Source organism: Clinocottus analis, unplaced genomic scaffold (assembly GCF_023055335.1).
Source record: "Clinocottus analis isolate CAN_PGR_092001 unplaced genomic scaffold, fCliAna1.0.p SCAF_26, whole genome shotgun sequence".
Lineage (NCBI taxonomy): Eukaryota > Metazoa > Chordata > Actinopteri > Perciformes > Cottidae > Clinocottus > Clinocottus analis.
In genome coordinates this window covers 3,255,292-3,281,915 of record NW_027175998.1, presented here as the reverse complement: position 1 = coordinate 3,281,915, position 26,624 = coordinate 3,255,292, and the positions used below count along the sequence as shown (strand labels likewise).

Here is a 26,624-nt window from a genome sequence, read left to right as displayed (position 1 = left end):
TGAACACACAAATGTGAAAGTAACTACGTTCCCATCATTGTTTGCTGCAAGACCTTTTACATTTGCAGATGTTGTGCGCGGCATTACACATGAAACACAAGCAGAGGGTTTTTTGGTTCGCAAAGCATTTGAGTTTACACATATCCGCCCTCCATCAAAGTTCGTTGACGAGGAGTACACTTACTCCTACATAGACGACTGGCTTACCAATATAAGACCACTGTCTCCTGAGTCAGTGGTGTCTCAAAGTGATGATCGGCCCCTCTCTCCTGATTCACCTGTTCCTCAATTTGGATCTTGCCGAATCGGTTACGATGTGGAACCGTCAAGGTATGAGTCGTTTACGCCAGAATCAACATTGTCAGACTGGGAAGATACTGATTTGTGTCTGGAGACCCTGTTTGATGATACCAGACCAGAGTCCCCACAATCAGTTTTATCAGACTTTGAACTTGATAAATTATTTAGTTGCAGGGCATTGTCCCCAGAATCTGTGGCTTCTGATTTTGACTTTTTGCTCCTGAAAGACTGGTTGGCAGACTTTAGAGCATCTTCCCCTGAATCTGATGCATTTCAAAGTCAACATCGTTGCCTGTCTCCTGATTCACCTGTTCCTCAGTTTGGATCTCCCCACATTGGTTACGATGTGGAACCGTCGAGGTACCAGTCGTTTACACCAGAATCAACGTTGTCAGACTGGGAAGATACTGATTTGTGTCTGGAGACCCTGTTTGATGATATTAGACCAGATTCCCCACAATCAGTTGTATCAGACTTTGAACTTGATAAATTATTTAGTTGCAGGGCATTGTCCCCAGAATCTGTGTCTTCTGATTTTGACTTTTTGCTCCTAAAGGACTGGTTGGCAGACTTTAGAGCATCCTCTCCAGAATCTGTGGTGTCTTTTGAGCAGCAGTCTTTTTCTACGTACATGACATCGAACCAGATGAAGAGTCAACACTGTAACTATTATTTAATGTACTCTGAAAGTAGACCAGTATCACCTCTTTCAACGCTCTCAGATGATGAGTATTCAGGATTTGGGATAGAGGAATTGTTTGACGCTAACAGACCAGATTCCCCTGATTCCCTTACTTTACAAGTTAACTCTGAACACACAAATGTGAAAATAACTACGTTCCCACCATTGTTTGCTGCAAGACCTTTTACATATGCAGATGTTATGCACGGCATTACACATAAAACACAAGCAGAGGGTTTTTTGGTTTCCAAACCATTTCAGTTCACACATATCCACCCTCCATCAAAGTTCGTTGATGAGGAGTACACTTACTCCTACTTAGACGACTGGCTTACCAATGTAAGACCGCTGTCTCCGGAGTCAGTGGTGTCTCAAAATGATGATTGGCCCCTCTCTCCTGATTCACCTGTTCCTCAGTTCGAATCTTTTCAAAACGGTTACAATGTGGAACCTTCAAGGTATGAGTCGTTTACGCCAGAATCAACATTGTCAGAATGGGAAGATACTGATTTGTGTCTGGAGACCCTGTTTGATGATACCAGACCAGAGTCCCCACAATCAGTTGTATCAGACTTTGAACTTGATAAATTATTTAGTTCCAGGGCATTGTCCCCAGAATCAGTGTCTTCTGAGTTTGACTTTTTGTTCCTGAAAGACTGGTTGGCAGACTTCAGAGCATCCTCCCCAGAATCTGATGCCCTCTCTCCTTATTCACCTGTTACTCAGTTCGGATCTTCCCAGATTGAGTACAATTTGGAACCGTCTAGGCACCAGTTTTCTATTGAGGAATTGTTCGACGACAACAGACCAGATTCCCCAGATTCGCTTTCTTCACCGATTGAAGCCAAGCAAACTAAATTTACTGCACTTGATCGTCACCTGCTTTCTGGTTCAAAACTCCCTACCCCTGCAGATGCTTTGCAAGGCATTAATATAGAAAAAGCATCAGCCCACAACTTATCTTTCTCTGAAATCAATCAATTATCGGCTGAAAACTCTGCCTCAGTACATGAGTCAAAGAAAAAACTGACCCAGCTTAAACCTTTCCCTTTTGAATTTGAATCACCAGACTCCACAGTGCATACTAAGGTATCCAGGATAAGACACATGCCTTTTGTTAAGAACTTAATGTCACATTTGTACGATCCACTCTATCGTGGAAAATGTTCTTCTTGTTCAATTAGATTTTTAGAATCTACCTTAAAAAAACAGTCAGTGGTCAGTGGTACACCACAAAAACATGACATAACATCTGCCAAGTTTGCAGAACAACATTTCCCAAAGGATTATTTCATGTTTCTTAGCAGATCAATTGACAAAAAAGGTGATGAGGTTCTGTCTTCAAGGTCTATCTTCACTGGTTCCGTTTCTCCGGTATGTAAGAGCGATTCTGGCATATCACATTCTGAAACAGCTGAAACAGGATCCACAGATCCTCACCAATATGCAGCTGAAAGTGAATTTAATGACAGTCCCACACTTTCCACGTACAGGCTACCATCACCTGAATTATTATTCACTCACCACAGGCCGCCTTCTCATCAATCGTTTTCCTCATTTGAAGAGTTCACTACCCTATCTCCTGACTCACCAATTCCTTATTTTGACTGTCAACCTTTTTTTTTGCCAGAAAATGTATCTATTTCACCAGACTCCATAATGCAGGAGAGAGATACCACTGATTCATGTCTTGACACTTTATTTTGTGAGATCCGACCAGATTCTCCTGAGTCCATTGTGTTTGACAATGAATTTCAGGGGTCCTTCAGTGATATGACATCGGACATCGACTACACACAGTCATTCCTTGACTACTGGCTGTCTGAGTTAAGACAATCTACTCCTCAAAGTCCTGAATCACTAGGAGATTTAGATGACATTTCAAATAAACTGCCATGTCTGCCAGAAGAGACTTCTTCTGCAGACAAATTCAAAGATTTATAAGTCAGGAGAAGGGGACCCACATTGCACAGCCAAATCTTGTCATCATGAAAACATCATACCAGACTCCAAACCATTACAGGATTCCTCAGTATCCCTCTGAAAAGTACTATAATACAGTAACAATATCACATTCTGAAATGCTGACGATACCAAATTCAACAGTTGAGACAGAACCCATAGCTTCCTCCTTAAACAAACAACCCAGTCTTTTTTGTCAAGCCTCTTGCCTGGACAGAAAATAACCTTAACTATACCATAACAGATCATACAATCATGTATGAGTTGAGTCACAAGCCATCTGTAGAACACCATTTTGAATGTCATGATGCTGTCTGGCTGGTGGAGGCTCCCCATGAACAAACTCAAACCAAAAGAGAATCAGTGAAATGAAGATCCCATGTGCACAAACATAAACCAACAGACCCTGAATCACAATTAACGATGACACAAGCCCAAGATTTGTTTTCCATGAACATGAAAAGAAAATCCATAAGCGAGGATGAGAGCCAGGCTCCTCGGTGTCGGTAAGACAGCACAAGCTCTTGCTTGGCAGAGAATGCAGTGTTGCTTTTATAAGTAATACATTTGCCAATACGTTAAGTGTGAAAGTAGAACTGACGCCTCATCTTTTTACTACTAATGCCCAGAGGCTTCGCTGTCTTGCTGTGGCATGTTTGCATTAGAGCAGAAGAAATTACCTTCTGGTGAAGCACAACTAATGGAAATTGGTGACACTTTCTGAGTGACATGAGCTTCTTGTCCAGCTGGTATGGTTGTTCGCATAAGCTGCATAGATTAATAGCTAACCAATGGAATTTGTGAACTATTTAAACTGCCTGACCTGTCTGATTCAAGCCTAAAGATATGTTCTTTTTATATGATTACAATCGACTGTTGTTGCAATAAGTTGAACAGAGCCATTTAGATCTTTGCCTCACAGACATACAAATCTAAACCAACTTATATACTTTGCCACAGCTGGAATCCTGTGCTGTCTGTTATGCATGTCTTCCAACCGAAAAACATCTTACAGAGACCAACATCCAATGGTGACCATAATGTTCCTGAACACGACTCTGCCCCATTGACAACCATTTCTAAAAAAATTGTGGAATTAAATGTGATGACATAACTGCATGCCTGTAGCAAGACATCCCTACTGCCCTTCTCCCACATTCTGTTGTCTCAAATGTCTCGGTAGGGGACCCAACATCACTTTCTTTTTAAATCATATTGCAATATGCTATTTAAAATGTTTAATTATGTTAATGAAGTGTTCTGTTGGCTGTTGTCATTACTGTAATAACAAGGTATTTACCTTTTGGAAGATGGGGCAGACCTGCAGTAGAACGGACAGTAGCAGTGTTTGCCTGTGACAAATAAAATAGTGGGTTTAGCATTGTCGTTTGAAGTTCAATGTTTCCTGCCCTTATATGATTACAAGGCAGAAAACACTAACTTGAATGGGTATAAAATGGTGCATGTCCACCTTCATTTTACACCAAATCTTGAGTCTGACTCACTTGTACCCTGCTTTTATTATTGTAAAATGATAGTGTGTTTGACTGATGTTCTTAAAATAATATTTCAAATCGTTTAAAGCATCTACATTTCTGTAGAATTTTATTCATTACCTGAATTGAAAGTGTTTAAATTGTAATTTGTAAGATAAATGTTATTACCATATATTAGATAGCACCGCAGTGACCTAAACGCAAGTGGGCTACAAGTGAATTTCCTCATTTGAGACTCTCATACGAAAAAATCATACCATTATCAAACGCATGCTTCATCACCGAAAGAAATCATGAATCATATTTATTTATATTTTTTCCATTCCATTGTATCATTTCTTGCAGGTATCAACAACATCTTCCAGGACAAGTCCTTCAGAATCTTCAAGACAGTTTTGTTTAAATTTAGGACAGGAACAGGTCTTTTCAACCGAAACATCATCCTTGGCACAGGTTTCAAACACACTTTCCACTGAAAAACTAGAATTGCCATTTCCGGGTACCTTTGAGCTAAGTAAAACACTATCTGAAATCCCATTGGCCACTCATAGTAGCTCACCACAGCAAAAAGATAATGTGACATCATTCGCCCAACATAGTGAAAATTCAGACTTAGCTAAACCAATCTCAGCGACCCCAAACTCACTCTGTCAGACAGCTCAAGAAAGTCCCGATGACCAAGTCATCACATCCACACCAACACCACCCAAGACCGGATCCCCTCAGCTTGACAAGCTGTTGTCAGATCTGGAGGAGATGAACGTTAAATTTAGCACAGACACACCTGACCCACTTCTGTTAGGATTTAGTGATGGAAGCTCTGAAGGTGATCAAATGTGTGAGTTTGATGACCTCTCACCTGAGGACCAATGCCATACAGAAGAAAGTGATAACCGAAGAGCCAGCGTGTCACCTGCTACACAGCTCGCTGAAGATACGAACCACACAAATGTAGCTGTCACAGAGCCTGCATACTTCAGAGCATCCTCCCCTGAATCTGACGCATTTCAAATTCAACATCGGCCCCTCTCTCCGGATTCACCTGTTCCTCAGTTCCAATCTCCACAAACCGGTTATGATATTGAACCCTCTACGCACCAGTCGTTGACACCACAATCAAGTTGTTCAGACTGGGAAGGCACTGATTTGTGTCTGGAAACCACGTTTGATGAAACCAGACCAGAGTCCCCACCGTCCGCTTCATCAGACGTTGAACATGATCACTTATTTAGTAGCGAGGCATTGTCTCCCGAATCTGTGTCTTCCGACTTTGACTATTTGCTCCTTGATGAATGGCTAGCAGACTTTAGAGCATCCTCCCCAGAATCTCTGGTGTCAGTTGCCGAACAAAGTGAAAATGCAGACTTAGCTAATCCAATCTCCGTGACGCCAAACTCACGCTGTCAAACAGCCCGAGAAAGTCCCGATGACCAAGTCATCACATCCACACCAACACCACCCAAGTCTGGGTCCCCTCAGCTTGACCAGCTGTTGTCACATGTGGAGGAGATGAACGTTAAATTTAGCCCAGACACACCTGACTCACGTCTGTTAGGATTCAGTGATGGAAGCTCTGAAGGTGAGTTTGATGACCTCTCACCTGAAGACCAATGCCATACAGAAGAAAGTGATGATTTAAGAGCCAGCGTGTCACCTGCTGCACAGCTTGCTGAAGAAACGAACCACACAAATGTAGCTGTCACAGAGCCTGCATATTTCCAGACATCCATTCAAGAGGAACCTGTAGTTTCCTCAGTCACTCCTGAAGAAACAAAAACCTTTGAGACAAGTGTCCCTTCAAGCATTGATAATCGTAAGGATAGCCCTTTATTTCCTGAAGAGTCCCTTTCAACTCCAAAATGTCCCCAAAGATTTGGTGAAGTGATGCTATCGCTGAACTCAAGTTTTCCTGTGGACGTATTCCAGTCCAGCAGATATGATGGAAATGCCACCGAGACACTTTCTTCTTTGTCAGTAGAAGCCACGATCCTGTCTGACATACCTGAGGAACAGCTGGAAAGACTTTGTGAGGAAGATTCTCCAACTGACGGTCTTCAAAGTCCAGAAAAACTTGAATCAGCTACTTCATGGGTCGTTGTGACAGGAGAAATATCAACACAGAGTATCCAAGATAACCTTACACATCCATGGGAGGAAACTTGTGCTGAAGCTCTTCAGACTGAAGATGTCTCTTCCCATTCTCTTTCTGAATTGACTCCCGAGACAGTTACATCTGCAAGACATTTCAGCTTTGAGGAATTGGTGGAGGCATCCTCAAGTGAGGATAGGCCAATGGCAAGTGGACAACATTCAGAAGAATCTCTGACTCCAGTAGAGTCTGAGTGGTTTGCCTCTCATCCTACTCCAGTTAAACCCAAAGCAAAGAGGGCTTCCTCAACTTCCGATGAGGAGTATAGCCTCCCATCTGGGCATGCAGAGATCTCTTCGACCACAACCATTGATACCCACATGCCTCCAGAATATGCAAAAGTTGTGCAAAGTGGGACAGACAGCCCAACCTTTGAATACTCGGACCCGGAGCCTTTCTTTGACTGCATACAGGCTGCATCCGATTCTTCAGAGCCTGAGCCTGATGAACCTGAGGCTAGTACTAGGCCCAATGAAGATCAGCCCCAGGGTCATCTCAGCCATCTTAGAGGGCTGGAAAAATCAAATCAAAAGATTCTGTTGTCCTCTGGAAGTGAAGATTATGAGGATGCTCCTCTTGTCCAGGAGCCTCCTTATAATGTACACAAAGAGAAAGAAGAATTATTACAATATTCAGAAGCATCGGATGAAGAATTCACCTTGTGTGAGGCTTCACGACCGCCCCCTGTCTGGGAAATTGGGGCATATGATGATACAGTTAAATCTTTGACACGGGTAAGACGAGATTTGGTAAACCACCCCAACTTGCAAGCTTTTTTTCCTGGAGCTGAGCTTAACCAAATATTATATTTGCTTCAGAGAGGAATGACTGCTAACCCTCTGGCCACATGGATGGGATCTAAACCTCCTCATAACCCTTATTTTATTTTGATTCAAGATTTTAACCAGTCCCAACTCAGCATGTCACGGTGCTGCCTGTAACCGGCTGTGTCACTCACACTAATAACATAAGCTACAAGTTCAAAAAATGATATAAAAGCAATAAGCACATAAGTATTCTTTAATTGAAATAAAGCATGGTATGTTTTGCGAAAATGTTTCCAAGTTAAGACTGACATGTTGTACTTTCCAATGTAATATCTGAAAAGTGTAACTTTAATTGTAATACTTAAAGACAATGGAAAGTGCACCATATCACTCTGCTTATTGCTTGCTTTGCTGCAAACAGCATTTATTTATTATACATTTATATATCCTCTATTAAATCTTAATGGACGTGTGTTGCTTGGTCAGGATATCGCTGCAGAGCTCGGATCTTTGTCAGAAAGTTCTGATGACGAGTTTCTGACCACCAGAATAGTTCGAAGAAGAGTTGTCATCCAGGTATCTGATGTAGCATGATTCATGGCGTTTTCAATTAGCATGGAGGGTGTGACTTCCTGAGTGCAACTTTAACCAGGCTCGGTCTTCACTGTCTAACAGCCTTTAATCAAAATGGGAGAAACGTGTGTGTTTGAAGATTAAACTAAATTTGGGTTCATAAGACACCTGCTCCATGATTTGCACTGATGGCTGAACCTCATGGAGGTGTTTTAAGTTGCTGTGAGCACTTCTTTGTTGTTGCCTTTTTGTTTCCTGTATCCCAAAGTCCCCGTTGTCTCACCAAAATATGACCTCACATGTACGTTGTGTGTCCTCAGGATGTTGAACGTGTTGGTTTTTGAAGTGGAGAATCAAACACACAAACTTGACGCTGATTCATTTTAGCGCTCCTGATGATTGTTGCTCTTGTTTCCCTGACAGGCCGATGAAATGCCAGAGCTCCCCACGCAGTCAGTGACGGAGGAAAAGTACAAGGATGAAAATGGTCACGTTGTTGTCAAAAAGGTAACGCAAGATCATAAATCAACTTTCACGCACACACCTCATGGCAGTATTTAAACTGAGCCCAAAAACTAAACAATGTGATTTGTTTGCGGCTTTGTGTATAATTCTTAATTCATTCATTACTTTATAAATTACATATTGTATCACAGCTGATAAGAGATGATAACTATTACATCGTGACTTCATTAACACATGATGTATCTATTTATTTGTTGAACAAGTGAATTGTAAACCTTTAAAATATCATTTGTAAAGCATATATAAATATTACAGAAATGGATGGACCACAAACCAATCATCAATCATTGATAGTTATTAACTATATGAATAAAGTTTCAAGTTTCTTTACAACGTATTTATGAAGCGTTTAACTAGGTATTACATTAATAATCAGTCATGGCTTTATAATAGCATCCCAAAAATGTTTATGGAGGATTTTAATCATTAACAAAGTGTTACAAATATCTGGTCCGTTTAATGTTCATAATGATTTGTAAACCTTTAATATTGTATAAAACATTTTAAAATCTGTGCAAGAACAAACTGTTAAAATAACACACATTATAGTATTACTAATATTCTAAAGAGTATTAATTATAATTGAATTGTTTGATAAAGTAATAAAGTAGACTAGAGTTTAAGTAACCATCAACTTCCTAATCATTAATGATGCTTAATATGAAGTGTTTCAACAAATGCTCCACTCCTAATGCTAAAGATCATGTGATTAAAACATGATCTTCTTCAGGTTACACGTAAAATAATTCGCAAGTGTGTTTCCGCCGATGGCGTGGAGCGAGAAGAGGCGTCGTCAGAAGGAGCGGCCCGGCCGCCCGGCCGCATGGCGGCTGCAGACGGATACTCTAAGGTGGTGAAGCGCACCGTGCTGAAGAGTGAGGGAGACCACACAGAGGTGTGTGTCCTGCATGTGTGTGTGTGTGTGCATCACAGTCTTCCAGAGCTTCTTCTTTCTCAACAGGAAGTAACCGACATGGCAGCATTTGGACTGGTAGTAGTAGATAAAGGACCAACACACTTCTTTCTTCTGGTTCAGGTAACATTTGCTGAATGTGAAGGTTCCTCAGCATCGAGTCAGGAGACGCTCAGCCGCGTGGAAAGAACCGTGGTGGTGGAGGGTGAACGAGCGCTGACCCACCAGGGCGATCCGTCTCTGGCCTCCGACCTCCCCTCTGCCCAGAAAGACTTCCAACAGGTTTGCTGACGCCCTCGTCACCGCCATGTGTACATGTTGTAGCTCACATCCGTACGGACCGCCAACAAGTCTCCGTTTGTTTCCATAATCAAACCATTTCAAATGAAGGGAATACTGTTTTTCTCCATTTCATGCCACCAGGCACTCGGTTATTTAAGTGGTTTTAGCAGAACAGAGCTCCCTCGTGTGGTAGAGAGAGAGACTGTCAAAGAAGATGGAACCGTGGTCAGGAGGTGTGTGAGTGAACCCGGTGTGAGTGCACGCGTGTGTTGAGCTGCAGGTTGATCAGTTTTACTAATATTGACTCATGTTTGCTTCACGTGGAAACTAGCATACTGTCAAATTATTACATTTTGTATGAATTCAAATAGAGATAACATGCAATGAACAGGAAGATGGATGTTATTTCTGTCATTATCGTCATTATGTTTACTGTGTATTGTTATGTATTGTAAACCAGAACAAGCATGCTGTGTGGACCAGACAGCCCTAAATATTCCATGTTGTTAAGGAGCCAAAGCAAAGCAACACAAACAAAGGGATGTTCATGTCAAGATGGACACAAATCCAAGAGAAATGTAGATTCTTGCATGTCAATCACATGCTGAGGCCCTCCCAGCCCGCATATCTTTTAAGTTAGAGGTCCAGAGACATGGACAGTCTGGAGGATTCCATCATGAGTCTGTTTAAAGTGTGTTATAATATAATCTATATGTTTCTGTGCATGTGATCACAATTGAATGCTGGATTTACAGCATGACGTAAAGAAGTGTTTGGCTTGTTTCCCCGTATCGTAACATGCCGACTCGTACAGCAACATCTCCACCTTTTTAATTGTATTGCGGCGGACCCTCAGGCGCATATTTATGATGACGCTGACCTCTGTCTCCTCCCCCATTTAGGGCTCACGTGCGTAAAGGTCGCACCCACAGACGAACAGTGGTGAAGAGAGCTGGGCAGCGCAAACAGGTCCTTCTAGAGCAAGTGGACGACCCGGGACAGGGGTCAAAACCACGTGACCTCCAGCAGCATCTCCACCAGCTCTTTCACCGCTACCACGAAGAAGAAGAGGACAACGATGAGGAGGAGGATGATGACGAGGAGGAGGAGTGAGAGGATAGGGAAGTGTAACACTCTCCTCCAGTCCCTGGCTCCGCCCACGCTAAAGTCCCCCCCAATCCTATGCATTAGCCACATGCAAACCCAGTGTGCACCTCAAACCACCGTCTTCCCCTTTTTAAGTCCTGGGAGATGACCTTTTGACCTTTTTGTTTCACGATTGAGTTTCCTTCCCCCTGGCTGGTGTGACGCATTCACGATTTTCTTTCCATGTTCTGGCGTCGTTTCACCTTTTTCTTGACCAAAGAAATCCGCCCGTTGTTGTTCCCCCCCCCCGATTCACGTCACTTTCCATTTCAGAATTGGTATTTTTTTGTCTTTTGAGCAAGAACAAAGAGACCGCAAAGAAAACAAAAACGCGAACCGATCGCATCAACTCGCAAACCTCCTGAGGGGAAAGAACCCTTCACCCGCTGAACTCTGGTACTCGTCTCTGAGCAGCTGCTTGGACTGAAAGACAATATCTCCGTCACACTGCACTGCCTCTCACAACCAGTTCCTCACATGTTCCTGACTGAAAACAACGGTCTCACTCACTATACTCGCCTCTCTCCGCTCGTTCGATTCAGACGGTCAAGATGTCACACAGAGGAAACCAGACTGAATTGAACTGCTGCTGCTGCTGCTGCTGCTGTGTTTTGTGTAGGCTATGTGTAATCTGTCTTTGGGAGTTATATATTATCTATAATCTAGACATTACGGACATCAGTAGCCTAGAAATTAACCACCACTCATGTGAAGTAGAGCAGGCATGACTAATCAACAGCATTATGTCAGAGCGATCCTCGCTTTGACCGCTTTGTAGTTCCTGTAGATCGCCCCTCGGCCTCTCTTTTCCTTTCTTTACGTCTTGCTTTCCACGTTATTATGTTGAACTGTATTCGCTTTTTGTCCCGTCCCTTTTCTCTCCTCTCGTTGCTCTTGACCCATAATGTATGGATGGTGAATATGTGAGCGAGGGCGCGCTGTAAGAGTGTGAGCTAAACACTGTGTCGTCAGCTGGTGTGGAGAGCGTGTTGTCAGAATTATTATAAACTGGTTTTATGTTGTTGTTTTTTTTTGTTGAAGATGTCTTTGTACTTTTTTTGATTTCGATAGCGTATTCAAATTTAGTTCAATCAGATCATCACGGCCGTGATCTGATCAGACATTAGTGGTCAGGCAATCAGGTGTGTCTGCTTTACTCATTATTAAATATTATCAGTTCATCTTCGGAGCGAGTGTTGGACCAGTTGTGTGTCCGTGAGTGTGAGTGTTGTGAAAGAGTGTGTGCCAGTTTCCGTCAGCAAAGAAAAGATTTTATTTTCCACAGACTGCGTTTCACTCTCCTGAATGTCAGGAGGGAGCACCTCCTTGCTTTTTGTGCACAGGATATAATATAAGGTAGAGTATATCTTCTCCACAGAGATATGATGATTAAATACAAGATAATAATGCAACAGACACACACACACGGTGGAGAGCTTAAACCCACCATTACTCACGGCTCCGAGCGTCGCTACTGTACGTATCTACAACGTGTAATGTGTTTATTTCACTGTCACTGTTTACTTTGTGATTTTAGAAGAGTGTCAAAAAGCAAAACTAGTGGAAGTTCACTGTGACAGGTATGCTTTTAATTTGAAAATCAGCATCCCTTTTCTGTGATGATGACAGTTATATACATATACAATGCATATTCAAATATCTATTAGGGCATGTATTACTGTATCAAAGTTCAAAAAGACAAAAACAAAATGGCTGCAGTGTGTCAATGGCTGATAGAGAATAAAAGTCTACAAATGTATCGTGTCTTTTTATTCTTTTCCTTGGGATTTTTGTTGTGTTTTGCCCGGTTTACTTGCTGATAAGAATGAACAATTCACCACCTGTGTTACCGGGTGGAGCCCCCCGCTGGGCATGAGAGGTAGTGCAATGGCAGCATGCACCAGGTTCTCAGGGGCTTTTCAAACTAAAATGTAATTCCACAATACAACTGATGATATTAAAAGCAACAAGCCAATTAGCACTTTCATATTCACATACACATCTGAACAATGAACATATTAAAATGAGAAGACAAAAACTAAAAGTCAAAGTTGTGCCCCACTGGACAGTATCCAGATGTTGAACCACATAACCAGAGTTTCCTTTCATGGAAGCAACGTTTAAGTAACATTTTGTATTTAATTTAATGTGTTAAATCAAATTTAAAACTTATATACAACTAAAACAAATCTTACCTAATTTTCCATTGGTGCAAGTTGTATCAAGGTCAAAATAAAATATTATATATATATATATATATATATATATATATATATATATATATATATATATATATATATATATATATATATATATATATATATATATATATATATATAAAATGCATATTGGCATTTTTAATTTAGTTTTTTAAGATGTTTTGGTATGCATTTTAAATATAAAATAGAGATGTTTTAAAATCTACTACTGTAACCCTCTCCCAAAAATTAGTTCTGTATTTTTACGTGTATTTAATGTGTGTGCAATACGGAAACATTTGGAAAATCAGAATGTTAAAATTGAGCTTGCTTTAGTTCTGGTGATGTATATATACATTGTGATTGTTGATAAAAAACAAACATTGAAATTGCTATTCTTGCTATCAGAGGAAATAAGAGTTTACGTAAAATCAGTTTATGAGCTACATTTATGTTTGCTATGAGCTAAGTCATACTGTTTGAATTGTCAGATTTCAATCTATAATACTAATTTAAGTGTAAAGAAAAGCAGAGCAGCTAACACTTTGCATCGAGATATGTTTGCCTTTATATCAGTGAAATAAGAAATAAGAGAATGTAGCATATATGTAATATATGAAAATTCAAGACTATTGTGTAGTGCATGGGGGGGAATATTGTAAGTAAGATCATACGAAACTGTAATATCTTCTGTTTGATTTGTGAATCACTGACTTGTTTGTTTGCGTTTGTTAATGTTGTGCATCAGTCCCGTCCCAGATGTTTCTAATGTCCTCCGGTATCATAGAAGTGTTGTCGAAACAATAACACGGTTATGGTTAACATCCAGCGTAAATATCAAAAACCTCATATCCAAGAGGAGGAGAAGTGAACTCCTTGTTGCTGAAGCGCCCCCTTACATTTTGTACAAAAATAAGAAGACAAACACATTTTTCATAATGTTTGTACTTGTATTGTATGACTGTATGTATGTATAGGGTTTCTGTTATTTTATTCTTCGTCATTTCCAGTGTGTTACTCAACCAATTGCACGGAGAAGGCGGAGGTGATGAATACGGCTCAAAGGCTCTCTGGAAGGCCCGTACGTCTGGAAGAGCATTGGACTGAAGAACATTGCAGTCACACAAGAGGAAGGTGGGACAGCAGGAAGGAGTCGACGGAGAGTTGGACTGTGATAAATGTTGGGATGTCTTCCTCGAGGTCCAGTGCTTCTACAGCCGGTGGCCTCAACGCCGGAGTCTTCGTCATGTATATATATATATATATATATATATATATATATAACATAGATAGATAGATATAGCTAGATATAGCTAGATGTATAGATAGAGATATAGATAGATATCAATATCTATCTATATCTCTATCTATATATCTCTATCTATATATCTATTTATCTTTTTTAAATCTGTCATATTTCCATATCAATTTAAATACTGATGTTTATGAAAGCCCATATGTGACTTTATGAAATTATAATGTAAACATGTGTTAATTGAGTAAAATAAATTGAGATGGAAGAACAATAAGCCAATTAAATGACAAGAAAATCAAAGTTAAAAGACAGTTTGCAGAATCAAACCATTAAATTACAGCCATTTTCAGGGGGTTACTTTTGACCACATTAACATAAAAATAGAAAAGCTGTTTAGTCGTACTCCTCTGTACAGTGGACAATATTCAAATTTGTATTCAAATTTGAAAATGGCGAGGCATTATTGAACCAGATTTTTCCATTTATTCAAGCAACATTTAGGTCAAAATGAAACTCTGAAAATGAAAGTGATCTGACAGCATCTGACATTTTATTTCAGACGTAACCTGCTCTACAGTGGATATCAATCAAACACAATAAGCATATAAATATAGTTTATATATATATAAAGTTTCTCTCATTGTGCCGTTCAATTTGATTGAAGAAATGTCTTTTTTTAATTATAGTACATCACAGTATTAAATTGATACATTTTATGATCTGTTTTACTCTATTAATGTGTAGTGGGGGTTATTTATTAAGTATCAAGCCAGACCTTTTATTATTAAAGACTATTATTGATACCATAACAGTGGACATGACTCAGATCACACAATTATCCTTGTAAACAGTATGTTGATTGGTTGCTTGGTCGTGACAGAAAATACATTCTATTTTCTGTCACTAAGCAACCAATCCATATCCTGTAATCTGAGTCATGTGACTCAACCAGAAGAGGGAGGAGTTAAGCCTTTAAAGATTTCAAAGGCAAGTTGATGATGTCATTAAATGTTCTTAAAGTGAGAGCCCTCTGGAAAAAGCACTTCATGCTCCGTTTACATTTCTTGTAAGCTCAGCGAAGTTCTACTTCCAAGACGCAAGTACTCAACCAAGAATACAATACTCAACCAAGAATACAATACTCAACCAAGAATACAATACTCAACCAAGAATAACAGCAATTCAACTATCAAAATGCAGGACCAGAGAATTGCTGCCCTTGAAGAGGAGATGGCCAAGAAGAAGATCCAATGGAAGCAAGAGAAGGAGAAAATACTTCAGGCTCTAAAGGCCGAGAGAGCGAAAAGACTCAAAGCAGAGGCAGGAATAAATAAAGAGCCGGTCAGAGCCATCACAATTTTAAAACGTGGAACCAGCCTGGCCGCAGAGGTGGAGAGGAACCTCAATCAGATGACGACAACCAAACAAGTCGTGGAGCTCCAAAAAATGATTGAGGAGTTGAAAAAAGACTTCACTCACAAGGAGCTCCAATGGAGGGAGGAGAGAGACAATCTCATGAAAACTGTGAAGATAGAAAGGGAGTACAGGAGAAAAGCAGAGGACCAAGAAACCAAAAAGCTGGAGGAAAAAGATAAAATCATTGGAGCTCTTCGGAAAGAGAAAGCATTGAAAAGGGATTCAAAGGTGGAGCAAAACGAGACAGCTCAGTGTTCTGAACAGGGTGACAACATCCAAAAAATGGAGGAGCAGATTAAGCTCCTCATGCAGCAAAATGTCGACCTGCATGAAAAGACAACAGCCCAGCTTTCTGAAAAGGATCAGAAAGTCAAACAAATGGAGGAACATATCAGGATCCTCACAGAACAAACTGTTGACCTGGAAGAAAAGACAACAGCCCAGCTTTTTGCAAAGAATGAGAAAGTTCAAGAAATGGAGGAGCATATCAAGCTCCTCACAGAACAAAATGTCGACCTTCAAGAAAAGACGACAGCTAAGCTTAATGCAATGGATGAGAAGGTTCAAGAAATGCAGAAACAGATGAAGATCCTCACAAAGGAACATACTGCCCTCCAGGTCTCCCACCTGCACCTCCAGGAGCTCTCCCAAAAAACGGATAAAGAGAAGGCGATGATAAAGAAGAAGGCCGAGAAAGAAAAAAAGGAGGCAGAGAAGAGGCTTAATAAGGAGAAGGAGGAGAAGGACAAGAAACAAAAGGAGCTAGTGAAAAAACAGAAGAAGGAGAGCGCCGAAAAGTTGAAGAACGACATCAAGGAGCTGAAAAGACGAGCCAAAGAAAGGGATTTGAGGGCGAAGAGAGGTAAGTTGGCGGGCAAGTAGAAGAGAAAGGACCAAGAATATTTTTCTTTCCCTCCCCCGTTTTTTTTTGTTTGTTCTATTTTTCTTATCATTCTTATCGTTTGTTCTGTGTTTCTTATCATTCCTTCTCCCTCTATTGTAACACAACTTGAGGATGCGTTGGAACGGTGAACCAAAAATGACGGACATGATGTCCAGACTTTTTTTTTCACCCTTTCTTCTCCCTCTAAGATTGTGATACAATTTGAGGATGCGATGGAATGACAAAACAAAAATGACGGACTTGATGTCCTGACTTTTTTCTAACCAAAACCTTCTCCCGCTAGGATTTTAACAACATTTCTGTTTGCATGTTCTCCACCTGGTTGAAGGGTTTTTACACCGGGTGATCCGGTTTCCCCCAAAACTCAAAGACATGCAACGATTTTCTTATCATTCTTTCTCCCTCTAAGATTGTGACCCAATTTGAGGATGCGATGGAACGGTGAACCAAAAATGACGGACTAATGTCTGGACTTTTTTTTCACCATTCCTTCTCCCTTTAAGATTGTGACCCAATTTGAGGATGCGATGGAATGATAAAACAGGGTTTTTTCTCCGGGTGATCCGGTTTTCCCTCAAACTCAAAGACAATTACGTCCAAAATAAAAACTAATTATAATTTCAACTCTAATCCCATGATTTTAAATTTATTTCGCTGACGCCCGCACTAAAAAGTACTTAAGGGCACTTTTATAAACCATTTCACTGATTTATCTTTTGACGGACGTGATGTCCGGACTTTTTTCTCATCATTACTTCTCCCTCTAAGATTGTGACACAATTTGAGGATGCGATGGAATGATAAAACAAAAATGACGGACTTGATGTCCTGACTTTTTTCTAACCAAAACCTTCTCCCTTTAAGATTTCGACAACATTTCTGTTTGCATGTTCTCCACCTGTTTGAAGGGTTTTTACACCGGGTGATCCGGTTTCCCCCAAAACTCAGAGACGTGCAGGTCCAAAATAAAAACAAATTATAATTTCAACTTTAATTCTATGATTTAAAATGTATTTCACTGACGTCCACACTAAAAAGTATTTAACCCTCCTGTTATGTTGGTTTTTTAGGTACAGCAATGATGTACGCGTTAAATCATCCAAAAGTTGTCAGAAAATAAAAAATCCTAATGAATATAGTTTGTACCTCATAAGCAACACCATTACGAACAATTCAATCAGTTTTTAGTGAAATTGAGTTATTCACCCCTCTATAGATCGTAGTTCAATTAGGCTAACTCATACGTTTTAATGAAAAATACATGTTCAAACAATTGTTTAGTTACATTGGAAAAACCTAGACATACAATGAATTGGTCTACATGTATTTTTTCTGAAATTTTATTTGCATTTTGAATAATTTTCTCATGGGGTGATGTAGATGTTGTTCATCTACATCACCTCATGCTGTTCAGGGTCATATTGACCCGCTCACTCAAAATCAAACCAAATGAGTCATAAAGATTTATATTGAAAGTAAAGTTTATTCATGTTTATTTATAGTGTTAAGAAACCTGAATTGACCTCAAGATGGTCTTCATCTTCAGATATTTACGCCTCTATTTCACTGTCGTGATCAACGACGTGCTCCAGGGCCGTCACCCTTTAGTTCCTGTTGCTCATGTTGTCTACAGGAAGCTGCTGAGTTGTGTGTATCTGCAGAGTCATGCTGGGAGGACTCGTGTAACCCCTTTGTCTGTTTCACCTTTTCCCGTGAGAAAACAATAGGTTCCCGTTCAAATAGTATCTGTATTTCTCGCACAAGCGGGGTACTTTGTAAGAGAGTGTGCGTGCGTCTGAGATTGGGATGAAAGTCGATTAGAAATCCAGTAGTTACATATTTATTAGGAGAGACATGAAATAAACCCTTACTTTAGTGTTCCCGGACCAATGAAGGTGTATTCAGTGAGAAGATAAGCATTGTTTAGTCTGGAAGGTTCACGTGGGTTGATGGGCACATGAAGCAGGAGACGGTTCCCATAACACACACCTGATTCTTTTGTTTGAAGTTTGTGTGTGTGTGTGTGTGTGTGTGCAAGAAAGACTGCCTCTCACATGTTCAAAGAAAGGAACGGTCTAAACTTGACACTTGTGACCCCTCATAGCCTCCACTTTCACTGCCGGGTCAAATTGACCCGAACATCACCTCTGTAATATAAACCTGCAGGGGGGGAGGTTACAAATATATGATATTTTTTGTATTTTTTCTTTACGTTGATTACACCAATTAAGGCAAGTAGAAGAAGTTTCATTCAGAAAAAAAGTACTTTAAAGTATTTTTCCGAGATCTTCAAACTTTGAAACGGGTCAAACCTATTAGTTTGATTTGATTATGAAAACGATGACACAATGATGATGTCAGGGGGCGTCAACTCCATATGTAGACTTCACCTGAGTACAGCCAGGTGTGTTTTGGCCGGAGAGCAGAAGGGCAAACTATTTAACTGCATTAAGAGTGTTTTTCTGTTTAAGATGAGTTTCATTTATTTTTCTGTTGCTGTTATCAAATAAAAATGAGTTTTGAAGTAACACTACAAGAGAACATTAATTTACAGACCGCTCCTACAGCACAGATTAATATAGGCTGTAAAATACTCTCGTCATGATAACCCTCCTGTCAAGTCCTATTTAATTTCAGCAGCCGGCACTGGCCTACTGGCGGTGCATTGTGGGACTTGGAGTCTTTTCCTTCTTTTCTCTTGTTTCTTTCGACAAGGGAATGTAATTTGAACTGAACACCTCCTGTTATGTTTCTTTCTTCGGGACAGCAATGATGTTCTCGGGTCAATGTGACCTGCCCACTGTAGGACGAAAGCAGTTTTACTCTTTGAAATGATCAAATCCTTTTTTTTAATTGTTTAGAAAATTGCTTTGTACATCTTATTTTGACTTCGATACAACTTACACAAATGGAAAATTATGTCTCTCTCTCTCTCTACCACACGAGGGAGCTCTGTTCTGCTAAAACCACTTAAATAACCGAGTGCCTGGTGGCATGAAATGGAGAAAAACAGTATTCCCTTCATTTGAAATGGTTTGATTTTGGAAACAAACGGAGACTTGTTGGCGGTCCGTACGGATGTGAGCTACAACATGTACACATGGCGGTGACGAGGGCGTCAGCAAACCTGTTGGAAGTCTTTCTGGGCAGAGGGGAGGTCGGAGGCCAGAGACGGATCGCCCTGGTGGGTCAGCGCTCGTTCACCCTCCACCACCACGGTTCTTTCCACGCGGCTGAGCGTCTCCTGACTCGATGCTGAGGAACCTTCACATTCAGCAAATGTTACCTGAACCAGAAGAAAGAAGTGTGTTGGTCCTTTATCTACTACTACCAGTCCAAATGCTGCCATGTCGGTTACTTCCTGTTGAGAAAAAGAAGAAGAAGCTCTGGAAGACTGTGATGCACACACACACACACACACATGCAGGACACACACCTCTGTGTGGTCTCCCTCACCACCTTAGAGTATATATTAAGCATCATTAATAAATAGGAAATTGATGGTTACTTAAACTCTAGTCTACTTTATTACTTTTAATAAACAATTCAATTATAATTAATAATCTTTAGAATATTAGTAATACTTTAACATATGTTATTTTAACAGTTTGTTCTTGCACACATTTTAAAATGTTTTATACAATATTAAAGGTTTACAAATCATTTGCGAGTTATTAACAAATACTTAAATAATAGATGGTAAAACATTTATGAACATTAAACGGACCAGATATGTGTAACACTTTGTTAATGATTAATAAGCAGTTTGAAAATCCTCCATAAACATTTTTGGGATGCTATTATAAAGCCATGACTGATTATTAATGTAATACCTAGTTAAACGCTTCATAAATACGTTGTAAAGCAATTTTAAACTTTAAATAGTTAATAGTTTAGATAATTAATAACTATCAATGATTGATGATTGGTTTCTGGTCCATCTATTTCTGTAATATTTATATATGCTTTACAAATGATATCTTAAAAGGTTTACAATTCACTTGTTCATCAAATAAATAGATACATCATGTGTTAATGAAGTCACGATGTAGTAGTTATCATCTCTTATCAGATGTGTGTGATTCATAAAGTAATTAATGAATTAAGAATTATACACAAAGCCGCAAACAAATCACATTGTTTAGTTTTTGGGCTCAGTTTAAATACTGCCATGAGGTGTGTGCGTGAAAGTTGATTTATGATCTTGCGTTACCTTTTTGACAACAACGTGACCATTTTCATCCTTGTACTTTTCCTCCGTCACTGACTGCGTGGGGAGCTCTGGCATTTCATCGGCCTGTCAGGGAAACAAGAGCAACAATCATCAGGAGCGCTAAAATGAATCAGCGTCAAGTTTGTGTGTTTGATTCTCCACTTCAAAAACCAACACGTTCAACATCCTGAGGACACACAACGTACATGTGAGGTCATATTTTGATGAGACAACGGGGACTTTGGGATACAGGAAACAAAAAGGCAACAACAAAGAAGTGCTCACAGCAACTTAAAACACCTCCATGAGGTTCAGCCATCAGTGCAAATCATGGAGCAGGTGTCTTATGAACCCAAATTTAGTTTAATCTTCAAACACACACGTTTCTCCCATTTTGATTAAAGGCTGTTAGACAGTGAAGACCGAGCCTGGTTAAAGTTGCACTCAGGAAGTCACACCCTCCATGCTAATTGAAAACGCCATGAATCATGCTACATCAGATACCTGGATGACAACTCTTCTTCGAACTATTCTGGTGGTCAGAAACTCGTCATCACAACTTTCTGATAAAGATCCGAGCTCTGCAGCGATATCCTGACCAAGCAACACACGTCCATTAGTACAGTAGTTCTGTATTTTTTATGTGTATTTAATGTGTGTGCAATACGGAAACATTTGGAAAATCTGAATGTTAAAATTGAGCTTGCTTAAGTTCTGGTGATGGATATATACACATTGTGATTGTTGATTTTTTTTAAAAACAAAAACATTGATAATGCTATTCTTGCTATCAGAGGAAATAAGGAGTTTACATAAAATCCAGTTTATGAGCTACATTTATGTTTGCTATGAGCTAAGTCATACTGTTTGAATTGTCAGATTTCAATCTATAATACTAATTTAAGTGTAAAGAAAAGCACAGCAGCTAACACTGCATCAAGATATGTTTGCCTTTATATCAGTTAAATAAGAAATGAAAGAATGTCGTATATATGTAATATATGAAAATTCAAGACTATTGTGTAGTGCATGGGGGGAATATTGTCAGTAAGATTCCAGATTCGATCGTTCTTAAGGACTTAAGAAGGCTCTTAAGAAGGGTTTGGCTAAGAAGGAGCGCTAAGATGGGGTGTTGCCCGGACACTATCTTAACTGCCTTCTTAAGATCCCAAAGAAGCTTCTTAAGAAGCTCTTAGTGGGAGCTGTCCACCGCCGTGGTGCTGAAACTATATCAATCGATGCCCGGCAAATCGATCACCCACCACTTTATCACACATAAATCACACACAACACACTGTGGTCTTCAGCAACGCCTTTATATAGACAAGTAGGTGGAGCCTCTCACCGAGTTCAATTACACCTGTCAGTTTCCCTGATATCAGTGAAATACCACAGGTTTGTTGATGTTTTTATAGCTAAGGTAAACTGATATGCAGAAGCCGAATGTGTGTGAAAACATAATGAGTGATAGGAATGATGATTCTTTTTATGTATGTAGCTACAGGAACACATGGACAATTATTTATTTTTATATGGTTATTTTTATTCTTATTCTATTATTTTTCTTGCGTCAGTGTTCTGCAGCTGTCGGCGCACATTCATCATTACACATGGTTTTAATATTCCTTTGCGGATCAGATATAACTTTCCCTGACGCGGCTGCAGTGAGCATTTGGTCGCTAAGAAGGCTGTTAAGAGTGGGTCAGACTGATCTTACGTTTCCTTCTTAGTGAAAGATCTTTTTAAGCTAAGAACGACTCTGGGAAACACATCCTTCTTTCACAGCGCTCTTAAGAGCGCTCCTAAGGAGTTCTTAGTGCTTAAGAGCTTCTTAACGAATCTGGGAAACGCGGCTAATATCTTTCTCAGCCAATTTCCCAGAGAAAGCGGAGGTGATGAATACGGCTCAAAGGCTCTCTGGAAGGCCCGTACGTCTGGAAGAGCATTGGACTGAAAAACATTGCAGTCACACAAGAGGAAGGTGGGACAGCAGGAAGGAGTCGACGGAGAGTTGGACTGTGATAAATGTTGGGATGTCTTCCTCGAGGTCCAGTGCTTTTACAGCCGGTGGCCTCAACGCCGTTACAGTTTGCTCTTTCCCACTCGTCGGTCTCTTCTTTTGTAAAGGGGAAAACAGGATAAACATTTTTCTTTTGACGAAACATATGATGTCAATGCGGAACACCACTCCGTATATGGTGTGAACCTGTTGCCGGCACGGCAATGGATGGCTTAACATGTTTAAGAAATAAATAAATCAGTTTCAAGATGTGATAATGAATGACCTCAAAGTTGTTAGGGTTAACCCTAACAACCTAACAACTGTGTATGTCAGGATAGGAGTTTCGGTTTCCGGTTTTATTTTGTAGTTTGTCTCTTGTTTCCTCTGTGTCTCTGAACCTCCTGCCCCCTGTATGCCTTGTCCTTGATTGTGCATGTATGTCTCCTGATTGTTAGAGTCCCTACACCTGCCCTCAGCCACTCCCGTGTCCACTGATTGTTTTATGGTTTACGCCTGTGTCCCCCTCGCCCCTTCTTAAGGACAACCAGCAAACAAGACAGGGATCTAAAAAAAAAAAAGTTGAGTTGGCTTTAGAATAAGCCACCCTTGAAAAACAGATCTGTGACAAGGAGCTCCAATGGAAGGAGAAACTCAATATATTGAAAATTGTACCAAACATGAAGTGAACCAACTCGTCCTTAAAACGGAGTAATCTTGAAGAAAAGATCTTGGTGCGCGAGGCCCAGCTGAGCGGGGCAGTGTGCCGGATTAAATTTATGGAAGAGCAAAAGACAAAGTCCAACAAATGGAGGAACAGATCAAGCTCTTCACACAACAAAGTGTCGACCTGCAAGAAGAAGTGACAGCTCAGCTTGCCATAAAAGATGACAATGTCAGTCACCTGGAAGATAAAATGAAGCTCCTCACACAAAGCAGATGGCAAACAAAAAGCTCCAATGGGAGCAGAGGAAAATACTAAATACTCTGAAGGTCAAGAAAAAAGAAAGAGCCCTTGATAGCGATTAAAATACTGAAACGTGGTACCAGCCTTGCTGAAGAGATGGAGACACACCAAAACCAAATGACAACCAGCAAACAAGTCGGGGACCTAAAAAAATATATTGAGTTGAGCTTTGAAAAAGACACCCTTAAAAAATACTTTAGTAACAAGGAGGAGAAGCTCAACATATTGAAAATCGTGAAGCTTGAAAGAGTACAAAAGAAAGGCAGAGGCAATGGTACCAGCCCTGCTGAAAAGGTGCAGCTCCAGGAGCTGGCCTTCAACAACAACAAAAACACCACCCTAAAAATGCATTCCAATGGGAGCAGGAGAAAAATACTAAATACTCTGAAGGTCGAGAGCTAAAAGAATGAAAGCAGAGGCTGCCATGAATAAAGAGCCGTGAAAGTGATCACAACACTGAAACCAGCCTTGCTGAAGAGGTGGAGAGACACCAAAACCTAATGACAACCAGCGAACAGGTCAGGGACCTAAAAAAAAAAAAAAAGGAGCTCCAATGGGAGAAGAAGAAAATAATTTAATACTACTAAATAATCCAAAGTGAGGCTGTGCAAGATCAAACTCATGGCAATGCAAGAAGTGATGACAGGTCAGCTTTCCCCAAAGGATGTCAAAGTCCAACAAATGGAGGAACAGATCAAGCTCCTCACATAACAAAAACTGACGACCTTTAGATCTTTACAAGTAAACAGAACCAGGTCATCCTTGAACAAAGTAATCGTATCACAGAAACAAGTGAAAAAAATGCTCTTGATGAAAAGATATTGGAGACCGACGCCCAGCTGAAAATGATAAAGGACAACAACCAGAGCCAGGCAGAGCGCAAGATCAAACTCTCGGCGATGCAAGGAGATGTGACAGGTCAGTTTGCCGTAAAGGATGACAATGTAAGTCAACTGGAAGAACAGATCAAGCTCCTCACACAAGAACATGTTAACCTTCAGGTCTCCAACCTACACCCAATAATTTACCGAGCGTTACTACAATAAGTTGAAAATAGCCCACGCCAGTTAACGTGGAAATGAATGAAGGTGGCACGGAAGGTTGCTGTCGTTTTAAATTGATCTGGACTGCGGCCAGAATCTGATTTCACCGATACTGTGAGTAAACGAGCAGACGTGCCGTTTTCTGAACCTGGTTACGATCAAAAATTAAACACTTCCAACACTAAGATCATTTTCCGTCGATTTGACATATTTCTTAAATTCACTTTCTAAGGCACTTGCATGTAAGATACATACCCATGTTTTACATCATAAATTGCACTCCAATATCAGCTATCTATGTAATGAAGCACCAAGGCAAAAGTGTTTTGGAAGTTCTTCATATCTCTTGTGAAAATATAGCTTAACTCCTGTGGACGAACTGTTTTGGTGATGAAAATTGGTTTACCAAAAGTTTTAGGTTCTCAGAGCCTGCTAAATGCATGTAAATAAATGTAAAACTACATTTTGTATAGTTTTTTGAGTAGAAATGTGGTCTTTTACACCTTTCACCAATATTATAAAAATTGGACTGAGAAATGACAGCGACGCTGCGTGTTGTCCACTGCTGCAGATGTGAATCCTGTAAAATACATGACTACTGGTCACTACTAAGTTTGCCATGCCCGCCACGGGTACATCTTTATCGTGACACGGACATTTGTGCCAACAGCAAATGCAACTGGTTTGGCCTTGTCGTGATCTGGGGGTCCCCCGTAAGTTTCTGCTGCCCCATTCCTCATCTTCCTGGTGGGAAATTGAACCATAATTCCAGTAGTTTGCAGAAGGGGTTGTAAATCCCTGCATTCTCAGCTACTCCTTCGAAAGTGACGTCAGTCCCTCCTGCTCCCCGACCCATCTTTCTATGGTGGTCTGCTTCCTGGAGAGTATGCAGGGAGGCACTGCCGGTGTCCATAATGCCTCGTGATGTTCCACGTCGCTCTTTGACGTGAACGATGGGAGCCGGCTACTGATTTATATATTTTTGTTTCTCTCTCTGGCCCAATCCCAATCTCCACCCTAAATCCTCAGGCCCTGACCCCTCAGGGACTCACTGATGTCAGCTGCTGACTGGTTGAGTGTGAGAGGGCTTGAGCTGGTGTGAATATGAATGGGACAGCACTTTGCTGCAACATCACGTGACTACATTAAAAAATATTGTGTACAATTATGTATTTATTATATGGTTTAAACATCTTCCTCACAACATGAGAAGTCATTTTATTTTATTTATTTACTGGTTTTGGTCAAACTAAAATGTATGATTAACGTACAAAAATATATATATTCTGCTGGCGTTCCTCTAATTCATGTGTTTTTATGTTCCATAATGTTGTAAAGGTATTTTATTTGGCTAAATGCACACGTGCCTCTTTGTTTACCTTTTTTTTTTTTTTACGTCTCCATTCTTTCATTGGGAATTGCGTGTTTACGCTCACGTAATTCCCTTAGGCAGTATCTAACGTTGACTTACGGAAAGGGTTCATAAAGGGCTCAAAATGTCCGCCACAGAGCCCTCAGGCCATCCACCATGTGACAGTGGGACACCCCTAAAGCCTAGTTTATGGTTCTGCGTCAAGTCGACGCCGTACCTACACCGTCGACGTGATGCCGTCGTTGAGCATTCGAAGTTCTGCAACCACCGGAAATTGCGTTCGGAGCTGACCAATCACAGCGCTTGCGGTCCGCGTCAACGCGACGCGTAGTGAGGATTTTCGGGAGGTGCATGTGAAGCTACGGCTTAAGGCTGATTTATACTCGGGTTTTACGCAGAGACGCAAGCACGCAAGACACGCATGGCCGACCTTGCGTGGTGAAATCGGCCATTTTGCGTGCA

General features: G+C 40.5%; 3 protein-coding genes across 9 annotated transcripts in view; 2 read left to right on the top strand and 1 right to left on the bottom strand.

Annotated features, from left to right (window-relative positions):
• ank2a (ankyrin 2a, neuronal) overlaps positions 1-12,541 on the top strand; it is an 82,447-nt gene extending 69,906 nt beyond the window's left edge. For 5 of the 7 annotated variants that reach the window (XM_068591830.1, XM_068591827.1, XM_068591829.1 and 2 more), the window contains 5 exons: positions 4,786-7,323; positions 8,353-8,436; positions 9,185-9,349; positions 9,491-9,649; positions 10,552-12,541. In XM_068591830.1, the coding sequence (XP_068447931.1) occupies positions 4,786-7,323; positions 8,353-8,436; positions 9,185-9,349; positions 9,491-9,649; positions 10,552-10,566 (2,961 nt within the window). In that variant the 3' untranslated portion in view covers positions 10,567-12,541. The remainder of the gene's footprint in view (positions 1-4,785; positions 7,324-8,352; positions 8,437-9,184; positions 9,350-9,490; positions 9,650-10,551) is intronic. The other 2 variants (XM_068591832.1, XM_068591831.1) reach the window with 2 other exon arrangements.
• The window catches only part of camk2d2 (calcium/calmodulin-dependent protein kinase (CaM kinase) II delta 2), a 209,253-nt gene that overhangs the window by 142,861 nt on the left and 39,768 nt on the right, over positions 1-26,624 (bottom strand). The gene's annotated exons all lie outside the window — the stretch shown is intronic.
• On the top strand, positions 15,276-17,198 carry LOC137794888 (golgin subfamily A member 6-like protein 25). The gene has a single exon (XM_068592001.1). It carries the CDS (start codon positions 15,443-15,445, stop codon positions 16,544-16,546), a length of 1,104 nt encoding a protein of 367 aa, XP_068448102.1. The 5' UTR covers positions 15,276-15,442; the 3' UTR covers positions 16,547-17,198.

What these genes read in the sequence shown, in the direction of transcription:
- LOC137794888 (XM_068592001.1), top strand. Translation starts at nt 15,443, where the DNA reads ATGCAGGACCAGAGAATTGCTGCCCTTGAAGAGGAGATGGCCAAGAAG.